Source organism: Papaver somniferum, chromosome 1 (genome assembly GCF_003573695.1).
Source record: "Papaver somniferum cultivar HN1 chromosome 1, ASM357369v1, whole genome shotgun sequence".
NCBI classification, from domain to species: Eukaryota; Viridiplantae; Streptophyta; class Magnoliopsida; order Ranunculales; family Papaveraceae; genus Papaver; species Papaver somniferum.
The window spans coordinates 90,642,732-90,660,292 of NC_039358.1; the positions used below are offsets into that span (position 1 = coordinate 90,642,732).

Sequence of the window (17,561 nt, forward strand, 5' to 3'; positions counted from 1 at the left end):
TTAATAAAAAAAATCATAATTTTTGTGATTTTAAGTTTTTTATTTTATTTTTCTGATTGGTCTGATGGCTCATCTATGCTATCAAGACTTTTTATATAATAGCCTTTATGGCATTCTGTGGTGACGGTTTTGTATTATTACCAAGTATGTTTTGAAAGAAGACGCTCTAATTCGGCAAATAAGACCGATATTGATTGTTATGATATCAATTTGGGCATATTACTTCTTTTTTTATGGAAACATCTGACATATATGATGTCAAGATTCAAATGATCAAGAAACAAAATGGTTTGAGAGCATTATCAGAATGTCAATTCTTTCGGTGAAATGTAAATTGGTAGTACAATTTTCATTTTTCATTTCTCTAAATTTCAAAATTTGCAATCTAGTGCTAATTATTTTTTTTGGTTTTCTGATGTGATCAAAATTTTACAATAACGAAATTATGAAACATTGTCTTTTCCTTCAGAAAAAATAAATGAATTACGCAAAAGGCACGATTTCAAAAGCAAATGGTGATGGGAAACACACAAACTAAGAAACAAAACACAATATAACCACCTCAACAAAATGGTTTGAGAGCATTATCAGAATGTCAATTCTTTTGGTGAAATGTAAATTGGTAGTGCAATTTTCATTTTTCATTTCTCTAAATTTCACATCTTGCAATCTAGTGCTAATTTCTTTTTCTTTTTTGGTTTTCTGATGTAGTTTATTATGATGTGATCAAAATTTTACGCTAACCAAATTATGAAACATTGTCTTTTCCTTCGGGAAAAAAAAAAACAAATTCCCCAAAAAAAGAGGCACAATTTCAAAAGCAAATGGTGCTGGGAAACACACAAACTAAGAAACAAAACACAATATAACCACCTCAACAAAATGTATGGACTCTGATGTTAAAATTAACAAATACAAATAAAAAATAATTAGTTAATCTCAAAATGTGCAAGTTAAATTAGAATTAATTTTGTAATTAATAAATAAAAAACAGCTAATTGGGTAAATTAAATTAGGCTGGCTAAATATATATAGGTTTCTAAGTGAAATATATAACTCTAACAAATCAATGGTGACGTGATCTATCTAATGAGCTAGCTAGTGATAGTAATCATATGGAAGCTCTACAAATAGGGCAAGTATGAATGGCATTATTATCTTCTTCAGATGTCACCCAATTGTGAATGCAATCAACATGAAACATATGTTTGCACTGAGGCATCATACATATTTTACGATTTCCCGCACCCTGCTTGGCTTTATCTCCTCGTATATCTTCTAAGCATATAGCGCATTCAGATGGCAAAGACGTCCCAATCTCGATGAATCTACTCTGATCAGATGGTAGAGTTTTCCTTGGCCGTGGAGCTAACTCTACAATTGCAGTACTAATGACAATATGATGATCATCACTGATATTACTTCGATATTGTTGTTGTAGCTCTGTGATAGATCGTTGTTCTGCTTGTTGTTGTTGTTGTGGTCCTTTGTTCTTGTTACACCAGTAGCAACAACAACACGGGCATAGTATGAATATTACAATGATTGCCAAGGTGCTGAGAGCGTTGCTAGCATGTGGAAGAGGAGGAGGAGGAAGAGGAGAAAGAAGAGGAGAGGGTGATGGAGCTCTTCCGTCAGTAGACATGATCAGAATCTAGAAAGAGAGAGATACTTGAATGAGTCCAGTGCTTCTTAAAAAAACCCTAAACGTATCGGTTTCATGGAATGGAAAAATCAGTCATGATTGAAAATTTTGAGAGAGTTTTTTTTTTTTTGAAACCAAGTTTGTGAGATTTCTGATCTGTTTTTTGTGAGAGTTTTGGTGATTAAAACATATACGTGGAAAGCTTATGGCTAAGTCAATAAGCATACCTAGAAACTAGCCAGTGTTATTATTCCCTAATACAGTACATATAGAGATGATGCAGTAGCAAAGCAAACAAACTGCACCGAATCTTGATATCATATCTTTTGGACTTCCATCTTTCTAGGAAGTTTAGTTGATCCTATTTTTTATTCTTATCATTATCTTTGAGGGGTGCTATATATTTGTCCTCCATACTGACGCTTGGCTGTGCCCTGATCCCCTGGACCAATAACGCCTCCTCCTATTTGGCCGTGTTATTTATTTTATTTTTTTGCAATTTTGAGTACGTATAGTTGTATGATTTCTTATGCGATTAGTGCATTACTTGTATCATATTCATGTTTAAGGAACATCTAAACAATAACGAATTTAGCCCAAGAACCAAAGGATTGGACTCCAACAACATGCTTCAAAAAATAAAATAAAAGACAACTACCCACGTAAACATAGTAAAAAGCAGCATGAAAATCATAGATGCTTTGAATTTTTTTGTTCGAATGTCTAGCATTCATCCGTACATAGACATAATTGACATGAAACCTGTGTTCTTACACCTATCCCCTATTGATTGTTTACAAAAATAAAATAAAATAAAATAACTCTAGCTAATTACCTATGTTTCAATGATGCGTAAATCCTCAAGCAGCTAGTGGTATTCTTGTCCTGAATGTTGATGGTAGGAAGGCGGTGCTCTCTGTTGAGAATCCTGCAAGGAAGCTAATTGCAAACTAGGATAAGGTTCTGTAGTGGTAATCTCTCTGCTTGATACTTCGAGATGATCATCGTTAACACCCTCGTTAGCTACTATCGTGATATGTTGTTGCATATCACAAGGATTAACATGTGCTGGATTTGAACCATTGCGATGATGATGAGAAATCGAACGTTGTTGCTGTTGGCGTGTATGTGAAGGTGGTGGCGGCGGGGGGTTCTCGATATCATAGCTTGGCCCTCCACCACCACAACAACAACGTGTGCAGTGCCAAAATGTGATATAGACGACCGCTATAAGAGATACCCAAGCACCTATGTTCCACAAAATACTTATTGATGTGTCTGACTACTTGTGGAGCAAAATTTCAGAAGTAATGGAGAGGAGATGTATGTGCATATTCATACATATATATATAGAAGACAACAATTTTAATGGATATGGTAAACAGAATCCTGATCTAACCAGGTCTCCTGGTATTCATAAGGCAACAAGAAACCCTACGTCTACAAAATTCAGGCACTATCAAAACTTTAGAAGTTTTGGTTTTTCTTGAAAAGCTCGTACCTTTCCTACTAAACAAAAAGTCTCAGCGAACGTGTTAATTAAAATTTCATAAAGTTACTATACCATAAACTGCATAAAACCTTTTAAAAAAATCAATGATCAACAAAGAAAATATCAATACTATTGATGATGAATTATGAAACAGCATGGTGAGTTAACTCTGCAAATTCGCATGCTATTTTGGTTCGAATGTCTTGCTTTTTCATCCATGCATAGATATTATTGACATGAAACATGTGTTCTTCTTACACCTATTGATGATGATTACTACTCTAATTACAAAATAAGATTAACTTGAAAGATTCTTCCATTACGCTCTTTCCATATCCTCCAAAGTATAGCTGCTGGTATCAAATCCCATGCGAAAGTGTAGTTTTCACTGGGGATACATTTATTAGAACTTAGCCTAGATGACTTTAAACCGATAAGGAAAAGGGACACAGCAAACGTACTGATTGGGACTTGATTCAATTTATAGTTAGTCAAAATTACTATACAATAAAAAAGAAAAGATCATCAACCAGTACCTAGTTGACAAACTTTGATCATTCGAATGCTATAACAACTCTGCAAACAGGGCAGGTAGTTTGCTTCGAGTGACCAGATATCATCCACCGGTAGATGCAACTAACATGAAACATGTGCTTACACTTATTAATTATACATGGTTCACTGCAACTACTGTTACTGTCGTTCCCTCCTACGTCACCTTGATGCTGTAAAGCTTCCCAGCAAATTGGGCATTCTGATGACCCCTCAGTTACAGAAAGTCGATATCCCGAAGGTGGCGCTCTCTGTTGAGAAGCCTGCAAAGAAGATAATTGCAAACTGCTACAGCTTCTAGGATGAGGTTCTGCAGTCGTGGTAATTATCTCTCTGCTTGACACACCGAGATGATCATCGTTAACACTCTTGTTTCCTACTATGGTGATATGTTGTGGAATATCACAAGGATTAATACGCGCCGGATTTGAACCATGGCGATGATGATGATGAGAAATCGAACGTCGTTGCTGTTGGCTTGTATGTGAAGGTGGTGGTGGTGATGGGTTCTCAATATCATGTCTTCGCCCACCACCACAACACCACCAACGTGTGCAGTGAAAAAATGTAATATAGAAGACGGCTATAAGAGATACCCAAGCACCTAAGTTCACCAAAATGCTTATTGATGTATTCGACAACATGTGGAGCAAAAATTGTACTTATCCAGAACAAAAGAGTGATCTACGTTTTTGTGGAAAGCAATGGAGGTAAAATGTATGTGCATTATTCATATATATATATATATATATATATATATATATATATATAGGCAACAATTTTAATGGATATGGTAAACCTGATCTAACCATGTCTTCTAGTATTCATAAGGCAGCGGGAAATCCAACGTCTTTGTGGACAACATTTTTTAGTATTATTTGAATATTTGTGGACTACATGGTAAATAAACTAATACCGCACTTTGAAACACCTCATCAGTGTCAATTTCAGCTCCATATCTATTCTTGGCAACTGAAGTCACCTTGTTTGTTTTCACCCAACTGACTAGTCTGAATCTAATTGATATCACCTGATTCATCTGGATCTGACTCGATATATTTATTTTGTGAGTCAGATGTAACTTATCTGACTTAAAAATATGTGAGTCAGTACTTTGATCCCATGAATCAGGGGTATTTTCTTCCCTGACTCAAATGGTCAGAGTCAGGGATTAGGTTTGAATCATATCGCCAGTCAGATCTAACTTAAAATAAAAAAAAAAACAAACGGTCTTACATCTGACTCGAGCCGAGCCAGGACCGAGTCAGATTCAAGCGCCGAGTCAGCAAAAAATAAACACACTTTAGTGTCTCGCAGCTGTGTGCTGTAGCTGACTAGCCCAGTAGTCATTGAGGCTAGACCACTTGTACTTATTTTCGTACCAGGATGCTTTGTGCTGAACATTTTCACATGGATTTGTCTCACTAATCGGATAACATTTGTAGCTAGTAAAGGAACACAGTTTAACATAAACAAACCCCCGTGCTGATACAACAATAGCAAGAGGAACTTCTCTGCTTTTTCCTCTCTCAAAACGCTTCCCCTACCAATATGGGGAATTGTTACATAAACTCAACAAATACTTTCAATCACACTCCCAATAAACAAATGGAGGATCCTTCTACAAGTTAAGATAATTAATTGTGGGGGAGTGCGAGACCTGCTTGCCGGTTGGTTATGAGCATAGCACTTGTTTCCTATTTGGCAATTTAAGTCACCTTTCGCAGCCCTCCAAAAGCCCAAATCTACACAAAGGACAGCCAAACAAAGTGAATAATATCAGCAACTTTCGTCAGTAGTAAGTTTCTGCGCATGAAGTAGGTTGGATGTGCAAAATAGTTGCTTCAGTAGATGAACAGACTATTTTACCTTGAGATTCCTATCCCAACCTCCTGTACACAACGCACTCCCATCAGCTGACAACCCCAAACAGGTTATCCGACCCTCGTGTGAGGTTTGCAGAGAACCCAAGTTATGAACAACCTAAAAAGACAAAAACATACGAAAACATGAACTTTCTTATTTGCTAACAAATGTTATTTACCTACACGATTCACTAGAAAGGATCTGAAATGTACACTGAATAGAAGAATGATTACAACCCTTGGGAGATCTGATGTATTCAAAAACTCGTACCTTTGCTAACAAAGTATCCCACACGAAGCAATCCCCATTGGAATATCCAGCAAACAAGAGCCTGCCTGATGATGAGAACGCAATAGAAGTCACAGTAGGAACATCAATACCTCCAGGTTGTTGATAAACCTGGAGCTGGTGTCCAGTCCTCATGTCAAACAACCTGCATGTACCATCGTCCGAGCCAGTTCCAAATCTCTGCCCATCCGGGAAAAATTTAACAGTATTCACATCTCCATCGTGACCATGATATGTCCGTACTGCTCGACTTGCAATACGTGTGTCCCACAATCGAGCAGTTGCATCACATGAACCAGAGACAAAAATCTTTGAGTTTGATCCATTAATCGAAACACTGAGAAAAAATACAGTCCAAAACACAGTCTAATCAGGAGATACGCATGCAAGATCAACAACGTAATTTAAATAAAATGGATAGCTACCATCACCCTACATAAGAATGTATTTTGAATAAGAAGGAAACTACTGACATATTCTTAACTAAAACATATTTGAGTAAAACTCTGGATTGGCTTTCATGCTAACCCATGAGTTCGATAACCCATCTCTAATCATATTTACAAATAAATTAAAAAGGTGTTATAAACTTTTATGGACCTATACTAGAATAAAAGTTTCTTATAACTAAACTGCCACCTAGACAAAATCCGAGTTGGAGAAGAATTTACCGGTCGCCAACAATGGACGAAGGCATTCCTTGCGACAAACTAAAGAAAGATTAATTCACCAAATACTAGATCTGATAGCAAACTACTAGATCTGAATGCAAACATCAAAAAAAAATTCTAGTACTCTCAGGAATTGGAAGATAAGCAGCACGTCAATACCAATTAAAATATACCTCAAAACATCGCCAGTGTGCCCGGATGGGAATTCACCTCCAAAGACGGAAATTCTCTGTCCTGTAGTAACATCCCATAAAACACATGTCTGATCACCAGAGCTTGTTATTAAGTGTGTGTCATCATCCGGAACATACTGACACGATGATACATAACCCTTGTGTCCACTAAGTATTCTTGATACCGGAAGATTCCCATCCTTGTCAATTGGTGAATTAAGATTGAAGATAGTGCAGACACTATCAAGGCCACCACTCGCAACAGTCTGGCCGCTAGACGAGAAGGCACATGTCATGACCCATGCACAGGGTAGCTTTATTGCATGTATTTTCTGGCTTGTTAGAGCATTCCATACGATTAACCTTCCATCTTGTGATGCACTGACAATTCTGTTCTTCTCAGGAGTCCAATCCAATGAATAAACCTAGCAGAATTATACCAAACAACATTGGAACTCTATGCATGCTTAACAATCAGAAGTTGGTGTCACATAAAAACCAGAGCAAAAAGTAAATATGCAAGTTCAAGTTTTAAAACCTAACAAAGTAAATAGTATAAAGGGAAATAAGGATACGAAGTTTGAAGCATATCAAATCTGAAGGTTACTGTTACTATTAATGAAAATGATGCCCCCAAAACAGTGAAAGAGATTACACCTCCCATGGGCACCTATTTAAAAGTGCCTATATCTCTTTCCGCCGTTTCGAGAAAGAAAGATAATGGAGTTCAAAAACTATTCTAATCAGCACAAGTGTCCAGATGAAAATAACCCATCAGAGTGAAATTGCTAAACTACCTGCTTAATATCACAGAATTACTGTTTCCTTCAACAAGCAAGCCAGGTGAAACTCCACTATGGCAAATTAGGAAGACTTTTTCTTATCGTGTAGGCTTAAGCAATCGAACTAGTTGGTCACTTGAATCTATGTTTTCTAAATCCTAAAAAAGCAAAGCCCCTTAAACAAAGTAATTCATCTGACCAAAATGATGTCTCTATTAACTACAATTTGCAATTTTCCCAGTTATGTATTTGTCGGGGTTGTGTACACAATAAACCAGGATCAACCTAAACAGTCGTACAAGGTTTAATTTCAAGAATACATGTCTGATACTGATTTTCCCTTTCTTCCCAATTGATAAAATAAGGTTTCACAATTTAGGCATAACTTATCAAACAAAACCTATCAATAGAAAAGAAATTCTAAAAATTAAGACTAACACATACCTTTCCAGTGTGTCCTTGCAATGTTCTGCAACACACCAGATCAGTAGGTCCAAAGCTAATCGCACTTCTTCCTTGTAATCTCGAATACCCAGCAACTGCGAAAGATCAAAAACCCACACATCAGGTAAAAAATCCCAAAATTCAAAAATTTAGGTCTAAAGTTTGAAACTTTGAAGTAATAAAGTACCATCTGTATCAAGTAGAAGAAGTCTTTTCTGCTTCAATCGTTCTCTAAGTGAATTTACAGTTGCTGCTGCAGCTACATGCCGCTCTTTAAGTTCTGCAACTGACATCTCTCAAAAAAAAACCCTAAAACCAAACACCAAAAATAGCTACTCCACCAGAGAGATACCAAAAATTCTACAAGGTAATCATCACAAAGGAACCTTCCAATCAAAATCAATTATAACCTAAATTTTTTGAGAAGAAGAGATAAACAAAATATTCAAGAAATGAAGAGGAAATTGTTAAAAGGGGGTTTAGGTTTTGAGGAGAAGAAGAAGTAAATGATGATGATGATGATGATGATGATGATGATGATGATGATGGAGGACGGAACCATGAAATGGTTTCAGAGAGAGAGAGAAAGGAGAAGACCTTATGTACAATGATCAAGCGATCTGACGGTTGACAGACAGAAGAAGACTAGCTGTGGACCCACAATCCAGACCAGATTGAATTACTGCTGTCGTTGGACCCCACGTTATTGGGGTTAGTCGTGCCGCCGTACTTTCGGTGGTTGTTGTTGGGTTTTGGTGTGAAGGTGTTCTGCTTTTACATTGGATTGGTGGTGCCCCTATTGGCAATCTTGCCTTATTCTGCAAATGGAAGGCAGGCAACTAGTAACTCGTGGTTGAAATTATTACTGGGCTTCTATTCTGCCCCGTACGATACAAGCTATTATTAAAAATGAAAAATAATAAACAAAAACATGAAAGCCGGGAAGCAGACAGTATTTGCAGAGAAAACTTGACGTGATGACTATCTAAACGAAATCCAGTAATTCATTCATTTACTCAGAATACTACTGACATGGTTGGATAGTATTTTCACATCAGGCCCATTCTTTTTTTACGATTCTTTTCCGGAAATTAAGAAATGAAGATACAAACGCAGACTATGGAGGGTCATTCAATGCTACCTACCCCAGACCTGCTGCTGTCTGTGTCACAATCGAACAACATTAACAAAAGATGATCCGAACGTACCCAAATCCCCACAAAAGATTCCAGTTTTTCGAACTATTAAAGTTCCAACAGTCATGTAATATAACCGGTATCACCACATTGGCACAACAGCACCAGTTGTCTAGTGGTAGAATAGTACCCTGCCACGGTACAGACCCGGGTTCGATTCCCGTCTGGTGCAATTTTGTTTTGTTTTTTTTTTTTTTTTGCTTTTCCCCGTTAAGAAAATCTCAAACTGACCCAGGCCAAGTCAATGGCATCTATTTTTTTTCTTTCCTATGTAGACTTCCGGTGTATGCTTTAATAAAGTAACTAACTAAAACATGCACACCTAAACGCAGTTTTCGATCTGAAAACCAAAGGAAAAGTCTCACTTGGAAACTTCAACATTCTATTAAAATTACAATTCTGGACTCATGTTTGGGGAAAAAACCAACTGGAAAATGAGTTCCAAAACTGTATGTAAATTATTTTTCTGATACAATTAAAGCCCCTAATTGTATCAATGAGACGCATGAAAAAAGTTTCAAGATTTCTCATAAACTGGAGCATATGTGGTGAACCTCAGCATATATTCTATATATCATCCCATCTTTGGGAATTCTTGTCTTTTAAACTGTCTCTATATTTTTGGTAGCAGAGTGACTGGCTCGGAAGGGACATCTGAATTTCCCTGCAAGTTATGGAGCATAAATGTTTTTAGTCAAAAGTCGCATCATATGGTTCCTGAATCTTCATCACACAATCAAGGCATAATGGAAGAAACATTTTGCCCAAGAGAAACATCCTAGTGCAAGTCCATAATAACAAGCACTACGCACTAATCCTTCCTTACCTCAAGATATTTTGTTAGCAAAGTTCTGGTACTGTAATTGAACCCCTCGACTGGTTCTCCGTTTGTGCGTGCCTTGTTAAGTTGTTTCCTAACTTGGGAAGCAAGTGACTGCAGTAGATAGATAAACAAACTTAATTCTATTAATTAAAAAAAGAAGCAGAGAAACAGAAAGCATCTCAGCAGAGTTGAAGCATCATACCTTTCCTAATTCGACTCCCCATTGATCAAAAGAATTAATCCCCCATACGAAACCTTCCACTGCAACTCTGTGCTCATAGATAGCCAGCAACTGAAAGCAACACAAAAATAAGAAGCTATGTTACACATACAGACGAGAGCAAATATTACATAATTTCAAAAATTTTATAATTTAAGAGATTATACTGAAAGGAAAAAATGCAAAAAACTAAGAATTAGATAGCCCTAAAGCTCAACTGGTGACAAACCTGTCCAACGTTGTACGCGTTCAGAGAAGGAAGTAGAAGGCTGAGTGATGGACGGTTGCCAGAGAAGGTCTGCATACCGAAAAAAGAATGAAGTGTTATGAACAGTAGAGCTTGTTTAGCTTGAAACACAAATGAAAGAATTTAGAATGCTATAGATTGAAAGTAACACCTTGTGAGGAACAAGATGCTGAGGGACCTTTTCTCCAAGCAATTGTTCGGCGGTCTACAGTAAAAGCAACTTGTGTCAAATTTCCAGGCACTTGGAACACAAAACAAGGCTAAAATTCAACATAAAACATATGTTGTATTAATCTGCAGAGCAAAAACTTTTAAACGAAAAACCTAAACAACTTAAGTTTATATCATGAATACATGTCTGAGGCAATAGCTTACCTTCCCATAAGCAAGAGCGTCTGGCTGTGCAAAGAAGTTAGACATTAATTCGTCGTGGTTGCTCACCACTTCCCCTGCAAAGCAAAGAAACTCAACCAAATAAATAATCATGACTCATAATATATATATCTAAGAGTATCACTTCTACACTCTGTAAGATAAGCCTTTTGATAAGACATTTATTCTTAAGGGAACTGTTGTTAGGGTAGTACCTTTCAGGTACACAGGTTGCTGACTCTTAACAACACCAATAAAATCACAAGGAATCACGCGTCCCTGAAAGTTTCAAGAAAACTTGATCTGAGATACAACTCTAGTTTGGCCTTGAGAATAAACTCAAGCAAGCATAAGGATCCAGAAGTAGCATTTCGAAAACTGTGGATAGAAAACATCCAATTTTACCTGATGAATTAGCTGGTAAAAGCTGTGCTGTCCGTTTGTACCTGGCTCACCAAAATCAATTTCGCCTGCCTCGAAAGGAAGAGGAACACCATCAATTGATACACCTTTGCCATTGCTCTCCATGCTAACCTGCAAGAGCAGTCACGCCATCACACTTAATACCTGGAGAAAAACCCTCTGGAGAGTAATGTTATAGCCCTAACACTGTTAACACATGCCTGTTGGATATGGGGAGCGAACTTCTCTAGTGCTTGACAGTAAGGCAAGATGGCCTGGAGGAACACGGAGAAGTTAGGAGTGTCAAACAAAACCTATGGGTTAGTTAAACCAGTAAAAAAAAGATATACTTACTCTTGCAGGGTATCCAAGAAACGAAACATTCCAAACACTCAATAAACCTAAAAGTACCTGTTCCAGAATCAAGCATGAGTAACATAAAAATAACCGTAAGAAGGTACCTTATTTACTGTTCTATATGAATGGTTACCTTGATTAGCCACCCAAATCCAAATAAAAATAACATTAATAGTGACTACTTGGGCAAACTTACAGGTATGTTTTTCTCAAAAGGTGCTGAATTGAAATGCTTATCGATGCTGGAAGCTCCTTTTAAAAACCTTCAAGAAGAAGCCACAAATCCACTAGAAATATTAGTTTGATACTTCAATTCGAGATAGTTTTATCCTTGTAGAGTTGTACTAATTGTTACAGATTAACTACAAGTCTGAGACAAAAGTGCGATTTAGTCCTATTGAAGAAATGAAAAGGATGGACCAGGAGGCATGTCAAAAAAATCCAAAATTTCAGAGGCAACTGAATTCGAGCTTGTACCCCAACAAATAGCAAAACCAGCACAGGATAATTTAAAGATAGGAGCAACATACTTTTCAACAAGAGGGAATCCGTATTGGAGAGACAGAGGTAATACTCCAACAGCACTACAAACTGCAATAAAAAAAAGTAACCTATAAGATTCCTGTGTTTAAGCAAAACTCCCTAGACAGATAAGCAAATAACTCCAACAGCAAGTAAAACATGGTATTTAGAAGATGTAATGTATGACGTTACCACTATATCGACCTCCAACCCAATCCCAGAAAGCAAAAGCATTATTAGGGTCAATACCGAACTGCTCAACAAGCTGCATCGGAAAGAAATTTAATGAGTGCAGAAAGAATATAGAGAACACCAAATAAAGCATTATTAAGGACTGAAATCCATGTTTCTTGTCATATAAATTATAAAGAATAAACTGAAAAGGATATGAGACGAGAGTCATTAATTAAAAATCTGAGGTAGACAAACATTACTAGATCAGATAATTAAAAGGCATGGTTTTTCACTAGTAAGGAGAATAAACACAGAAAATTGCAAGAACAGTATGTCAAAAAGAAGGGCCGGGATTAATGTGGACATACCGCAAGATTGGTGCTGACTGCCACCATATGCTTTGCAACAGCCTGAGGCCTGAAAATATTTAGACATAACTGCTTAATATCTAGTGACAAGGTGCAAGCAAAATATTTATATTAGTCTAAGACTGCATCTCTGCCACTAGTGTGTTATACTATTGCAGCACTAACCCAAGAGCAGCTGAAATCCACTCCCTCAGTGTGCGAGCATTCAACATGGTCTCAGCTGTTGTAAATGTCTTTGAGACCACCACAACTGAAATTTACCACAAGAAACAGCAACATATAGGATAAGAACCGAGACATGTTGCAAAAAAAACAGAAGTATCATATAAGTTAAAAAGATTGATGCTAACCCAAGGTGGTTTCAGGGTTCAACCCTGCGATACTCTTTGCAACATCAACTGGATCCACATTTGCGAGACTGCAGAAAAGTTGATAAAATCAGGAACACGGAAAACTTATAAGTCTTCTGGTTAATCAGAAGGCAAAGCCACAAAGTAACATCGGATCTGCACAATCAAATCCTTTCCCAAGAATATGAATCCCCCTACGCACGATGTTCGTGAAAATGAAAACACACAGGACGGGAATCACAATTTGACTACTTACAAACGCAACTGGCGTCCTTTTCCACAGGCCACAGCCTCCGAATCTACAAATATATGATGTAAGAAAAAAAAATTGATTATCAACAAGTTGCACAACAAGATATCTCACAACTTCAATAGATAAGAGTGCACAACACAAACAAACCTGTCTGAAGTGCAGTGTGTACAAAGAGGGGACCTAAAAAGCTGCCTCCAATACCAACAGCAACAACATCTTTCAATGCCTTCCCCGTGGCTCCAATCTGTCAAATTTTCCTATCAATATCTTTAAGTTTAAGATTAAAATCAAGTCGTATCGATACAAATATAAATAAATTAGTATTACCCAAGAGCCACTGCGAATTTTTTCACTGAACTCGTTGATCTTGTCCAAAACCTTCCAAACCTCTGGAACTACATTTATACCATCACTGGACATAACAGCATCTCTTGGAGCACGTAGAGCCACGTGAAGAACAGATCTATCCTCGGTGTTGTTTATCTGTTGGCACCATCCAACAATCAGAACTGAAATAGCATTACAAGCTTGAGGTTGCCAATAGTCTAACTAAACTTCAATATTCTCAACTGGATTTGAATAGCCAGGATGGATGTCAACTTACATGTTCTCCGCTATACATTTTGCCAATTTTTTCTTTGAGATGTGCTGCCTACAGTGTAAACATAGAGTAGTGCCATCAAAACTACTGAAAACTATCAATATGTCTCCTCAAAAAGAAAAAAAAATCGGTAAGAGGATTAGCTAAACCCACCTCAGCCAGCTCCAACAGTTTTGCCATGGTGTCCTGATTACCACATTGCCTCGAGTAATCCAAAAACAACCCATCAAACTCCCTGCAATACCAAACAAAACTCAACCGATAACCTCACCATTAAACCAAACAATCAATAGAATCACCAATAACAAGAGTAAAATTGAAAATAAGGAATGTCATACAGCATCATGGATTTGCAGCGTTCTGAGTCACCCATCAAATCACGTAAATGAGTCTTTTTAATATCTTCAACATGAGCCTATACGCCAAATAACAGATAAATGAACATATTCATCAGTTAAACCAAACTTGAAATACCCATCTCAATAAAATTCAAATATCATTAAATAGGATCATTGTACCTTTAAAGCTTTCCAAGGTTGGGTTTCACAAATAAGAGTTGAAGAAGCCATTATTAGAATCTGCAAATTTTAACACAAAAACAAATAAATTACTTAGTTACAATTAGAAACACCAAAACTTGATTGACATATAAATCTTGTTTCAAACAATGAAAAACAACTTAGCTTCTAAATATTAATATCAAATTGCTAGCTCAAATTTCTGTATGTAAAAACCACCTTCAAGAACAAGAACAGCTCAAATTTCTTGGTGGAAAAGTTTAGATTAGATTAAATCTTAGAGACAGATAGAAAGTAGATACGGGGATCGTGTATTGTATACCTGAAATTAGGAGAATATCTCTATCTTGTTCTGTGGATGATGATGAATGTTTGCTTCAAACCGGATAAATTGATCTCTTTTCAGCTCAATAAGTTATTTCGTGAATTCTCTTGGAAACTGCAAAAATTATATTCCTCAGAACATTTTTTTTAATATTTTGAGGTTGGATTAGGGAATAAGAAAATAATATTCTATTTTTAGTGCTTCGTTTCTGTGGGACATTGTTAATGGCACTTTCCACGCCCCTAGGTTTTTTTAGGACAAAATCTGCGGAGATGGTCTGTAGATATAATCTTTTCAAGAAATTGGATGGCTGTGATTCACTGATGTTCCGTAAGTACGTGGTGTGGTCTTATTGCCTCTACAGCTTAGTTTTTGCTCAAAGTTGTAAATACGTGTTAGCTGGTAGTCACATGAGTGGCAAGAGTACAATACAACCAAGCTCATCGGTAGGAGTCAGCTATATATGTGACACATGTCACATGTGGATTTCTGTTCGAAAGAGGAACAAAACGAAGTCTGAAAATTATTGTGGGATGAAAAATTTAACCTACATGTGGATACGCTTTTCTTAAGTTCTTAACATGAGGAGTAAAACAACATGTAGTACTAATTATTTGAGCGTAGCATTTTTATCACAATTTTTTTTGAGTGGAGCACACTTTTCACTACTAGAACAAGGATAAGAAGCAGAGGGTGATGGTTATAAATTTTTGTATCTCCAAGTGCGCGCATTTCATCTAATCGCTCCCTCCCAGTGTTTGGCTCCGAGAAACTTCGTCGCATCTTGCTGTGACATTGAATCAATTGACAGATAGAAATCGTCCTCAACTCATCTAGCTAGTTTTATACAGGTGGAATAGCAAATTTTGGGCTTCTGCCAACAACTCTTGTGGCCGGAACAGCAGCTTGCGCATCCACTGCTGTTAATATTGGAGGTACAGACATTCCCAAGGAGATGACAATTTCTGCAACAAAGAGGAAAGCCAGAATCAAATGAGTATGTTGGAGTAAGAGAAATGTAGCTTCGGTACAAATTAGCTAGATCTCACCTATCCCTTCTCGAACAGATAAGTTTGGTCTCATAATATCCTTGGAGCTTATGAGGAAAATATCCCCAACATAGAGATGGTTGGAGGGTACATAGACACAACAGAGCTCCTCTTCTCCTACACTTCTCCGGAGAATCACAGACGATGTTATGAATCCAAAGGCGTACTCTCCAACACGTGGATGTTGTATGATAGCTACTTCCTTAAATGCCTGAGAATTTTGCTCTGCATGAAGAATTATGTGAGGGTGCGTAATAGTTTAGTACCTATTATAGAACTTCACGCAAGAAAAGTGGTACGTAGGTATGCACCTGGTGATATCGCAGCGCTTATTTGCTTTGACGCCTAGTAAATATAGCTTACTAGCGGCATCTTCTTGATAAACAATTCCCCTAGACCAAGAACAGAAGCTCCCCACCATGACGACATGAACACACCAACTAAGAAGATGAATGTGATAGATGTGACAAATCCAAGGCCTAATATAAATGGCAAATTAGAAAAAGGTGGATGCAGATGGTTCAGATGAAAGTATAACTTCAACGATTATTTTTTTCCCCAACGGACAGGTTGCTCCTAAGTAACATTTTAGAGAATTGGAACAAAAGATAGTGCTTACCGAATATATTGATCCCTAAATGCGCATAAACTGGTGAAAAAAACCCGTCAATAAAACGGATTACCCCCCATGTTATGTAGACTGTGATGGCTATTGGCAGAAGAATAACACTGGAATGAAGGTAAACATCAAGTTATAAGACACTGTAAAAATATTATAGTGTTACGAAGAACTTTCGTGTAATTAATAAGAGTTACAGGCAGTTTATTTGAGGTGATAATCTTCACAATACTCAAAACTGTCCCAAAGTAGAAGAGTATTAATTTTAATCGACAGAAACAAAGAATTGAATGTCGAAACGTCAAAAAACTTACCATCCTGCCATAAACTTTTTTGATGCCCAGCTCCTGATAACTTTAGAAAATGCCTACAAGAATGAAACGGTATCTATTCAGAAATTAACTACCCAGCTCCTCATAAATATCAAGGTAGCAATACAAAATTAACATTTTGCCCAATGAATTAATTCAGTTTAGGCATAACACAATATCTATGAAAATGTCCCAATTCGACTCTATCGTGCTATAAACACCCAGTTTCGAACTCATAACATTGGTATTACCACTCTACTATTACCACTCTACTAAGAGGCCCAAAGAACTTTCTAGTGAGGTAAAATCAGCTAACATAAAATACTGTAATGAATGCATACAGAGAAGATCCGAGAAAGTTATGCATGGAATAACATGCATACGGTCTGGGCAATTATAATTTCAAGGTTCCAATTTAATGCGTTGAATCGGTTGATAGTAGTAACAATGAATCACCGGGATTTTTTTTTCTTTCTGATAAGAAACCCTAAGTTATGATGTATTGGAAAAAAAAGAAAAGGGAAGATGGAAAACCTCTCTTCCAGAATGATGGTGAGATAAAGAAACAGGAGATGATGATTTTGATCCACCACTACCGTCATCATCATCCTGTAATGCTACTCCTGAAACTGGAATCAGAAGCTCTCGATCTCTCTCTCTTTCTCTTGCTGTTGCCATTTTCTTTTCCTTCTCTCTCCTGTGAAATGTAACTAACTCTATAGTATGGGGCCCCTTCATAACCGGAAAATCCATCGTGCTAAAAACAAAATCGGTAAGTTGAATCAGTAAACAAGTCGGTGAGTCGAATCGTGATAGTTGTGATAAAACAACGATTTACTTCCGTGGTGATTTTTCGGGGTAACTCAATAATCTTTATTTTCCCGAAAATAAATAAGGAAAAATATCGTTTGGTCCCTTTTTAGGTGGTCTCAAGTCAGTTT

General features: G+C 37.0%; 3 protein-coding genes, 1 non-coding gene and 1 pseudogene across 5 annotated transcripts; 1 reads left to right on the top strand and 4 right to left on the bottom strand.

Moving 5' to 3' along the window:
• Nucleotides 1-1,111: 1,111 nt before the first annotated feature.
• On the bottom strand, nt 1,112-1,645 carry LOC113347390 (RING-H2 finger protein ATL3-like). The gene has a single exon (XM_026591037.1). The coding sequence runs from the start codon at nt 1,643-1,645 to the stop codon at nt 1,112-1,114; it is 534 nt and encodes a 177-aa protein (XP_026446822.1).
• A 3,459-nt stretch (nt 1,646-5,104) lies between these two features.
• LOC113294288 (guanine nucleotide-binding protein subunit beta-like) lies at nt 5,105-8,570 on the bottom strand. Its single transcript, XM_026542687.1, has 6 exons — nt 8,101-8,570; nt 7,914-8,008; nt 6,688-7,112; nt 5,826-6,180; nt 5,559-5,672; nt 5,105-5,434 (listed from the first exon to the last, which is right to left on the bottom strand). The coding sequence occupies exons 1-6, from the start codon at nt 8,204-8,206 to the stop codon at nt 5,399-5,401; spliced, it is 1,131 nt and encodes a 376-aa protein (XP_026398472.1). The 5' UTR covers nt 8,207-8,570; the 3' UTR covers nt 5,105-5,398.
• A 640-nt stretch (nt 8,571-9,210) lies between these two features.
• Nucleotides 9,211-9,281, top strand: TRNAG-GCC. The gene has a single exon. It is a non-coding gene; the product is annotated as a tRNA-Gly (tRNA).
• Nucleotides 9,282-9,450: 169 nt separating this feature from the next.
• On the bottom strand, nt 9,451-14,858 carry LOC113294277 (glucose-6-phosphate isomerase, cytosolic-like). Of its 2 annotated transcripts, none has more exons than XM_026542676.1 (24): nt 14,639-14,858; nt 14,317-14,376; nt 14,137-14,213; nt 13,952-14,033; nt 13,802-13,849; nt 13,525-13,680; nt 13,345-13,441; nt 13,201-13,243; nt 12,945-13,012; nt 12,760-12,844; nt 12,595-12,643; nt 12,245-12,317; nt 12,061-12,121; nt 11,727-11,793; nt 11,528-11,584; nt 11,395-11,448; nt 11,177-11,305; nt 10,987-11,050; nt 10,775-10,848; nt 10,551-10,604; nt 10,382-10,450; nt 10,135-10,224; nt 9,936-10,043; nt 9,451-9,773 (listed from the first exon to the last, which is right to left on the bottom strand). In XM_026542676.1, exons 2-24 carry the CDS (start codon nt 14,365-14,367, stop codon nt 9,723-9,725), a joined length of 1,707 nt encoding a protein of 568 aa, XP_026398461.1. In that variant the 5' UTR covers nt 14,368-14,376; nt 14,639-14,858; the 3' UTR covers nt 9,451-9,722. The 2 variants fall into 2 exon arrangements, with proteins under 2 accessions (XP_026398461.1, XP_026398464.1); XM_026542679.1 differs by lacking the exon at nt 14,639-14,858 and adding an exon at nt 14,536-14,613.
• A 317-nt stretch (nt 14,859-15,175) lies between these two features.
• On the bottom strand, nt 15,176-17,310 carry LOC113331157 (annotated as a pseudogene).
• Nucleotides 17,311-17,561: the final 251 nt, after the last annotated feature.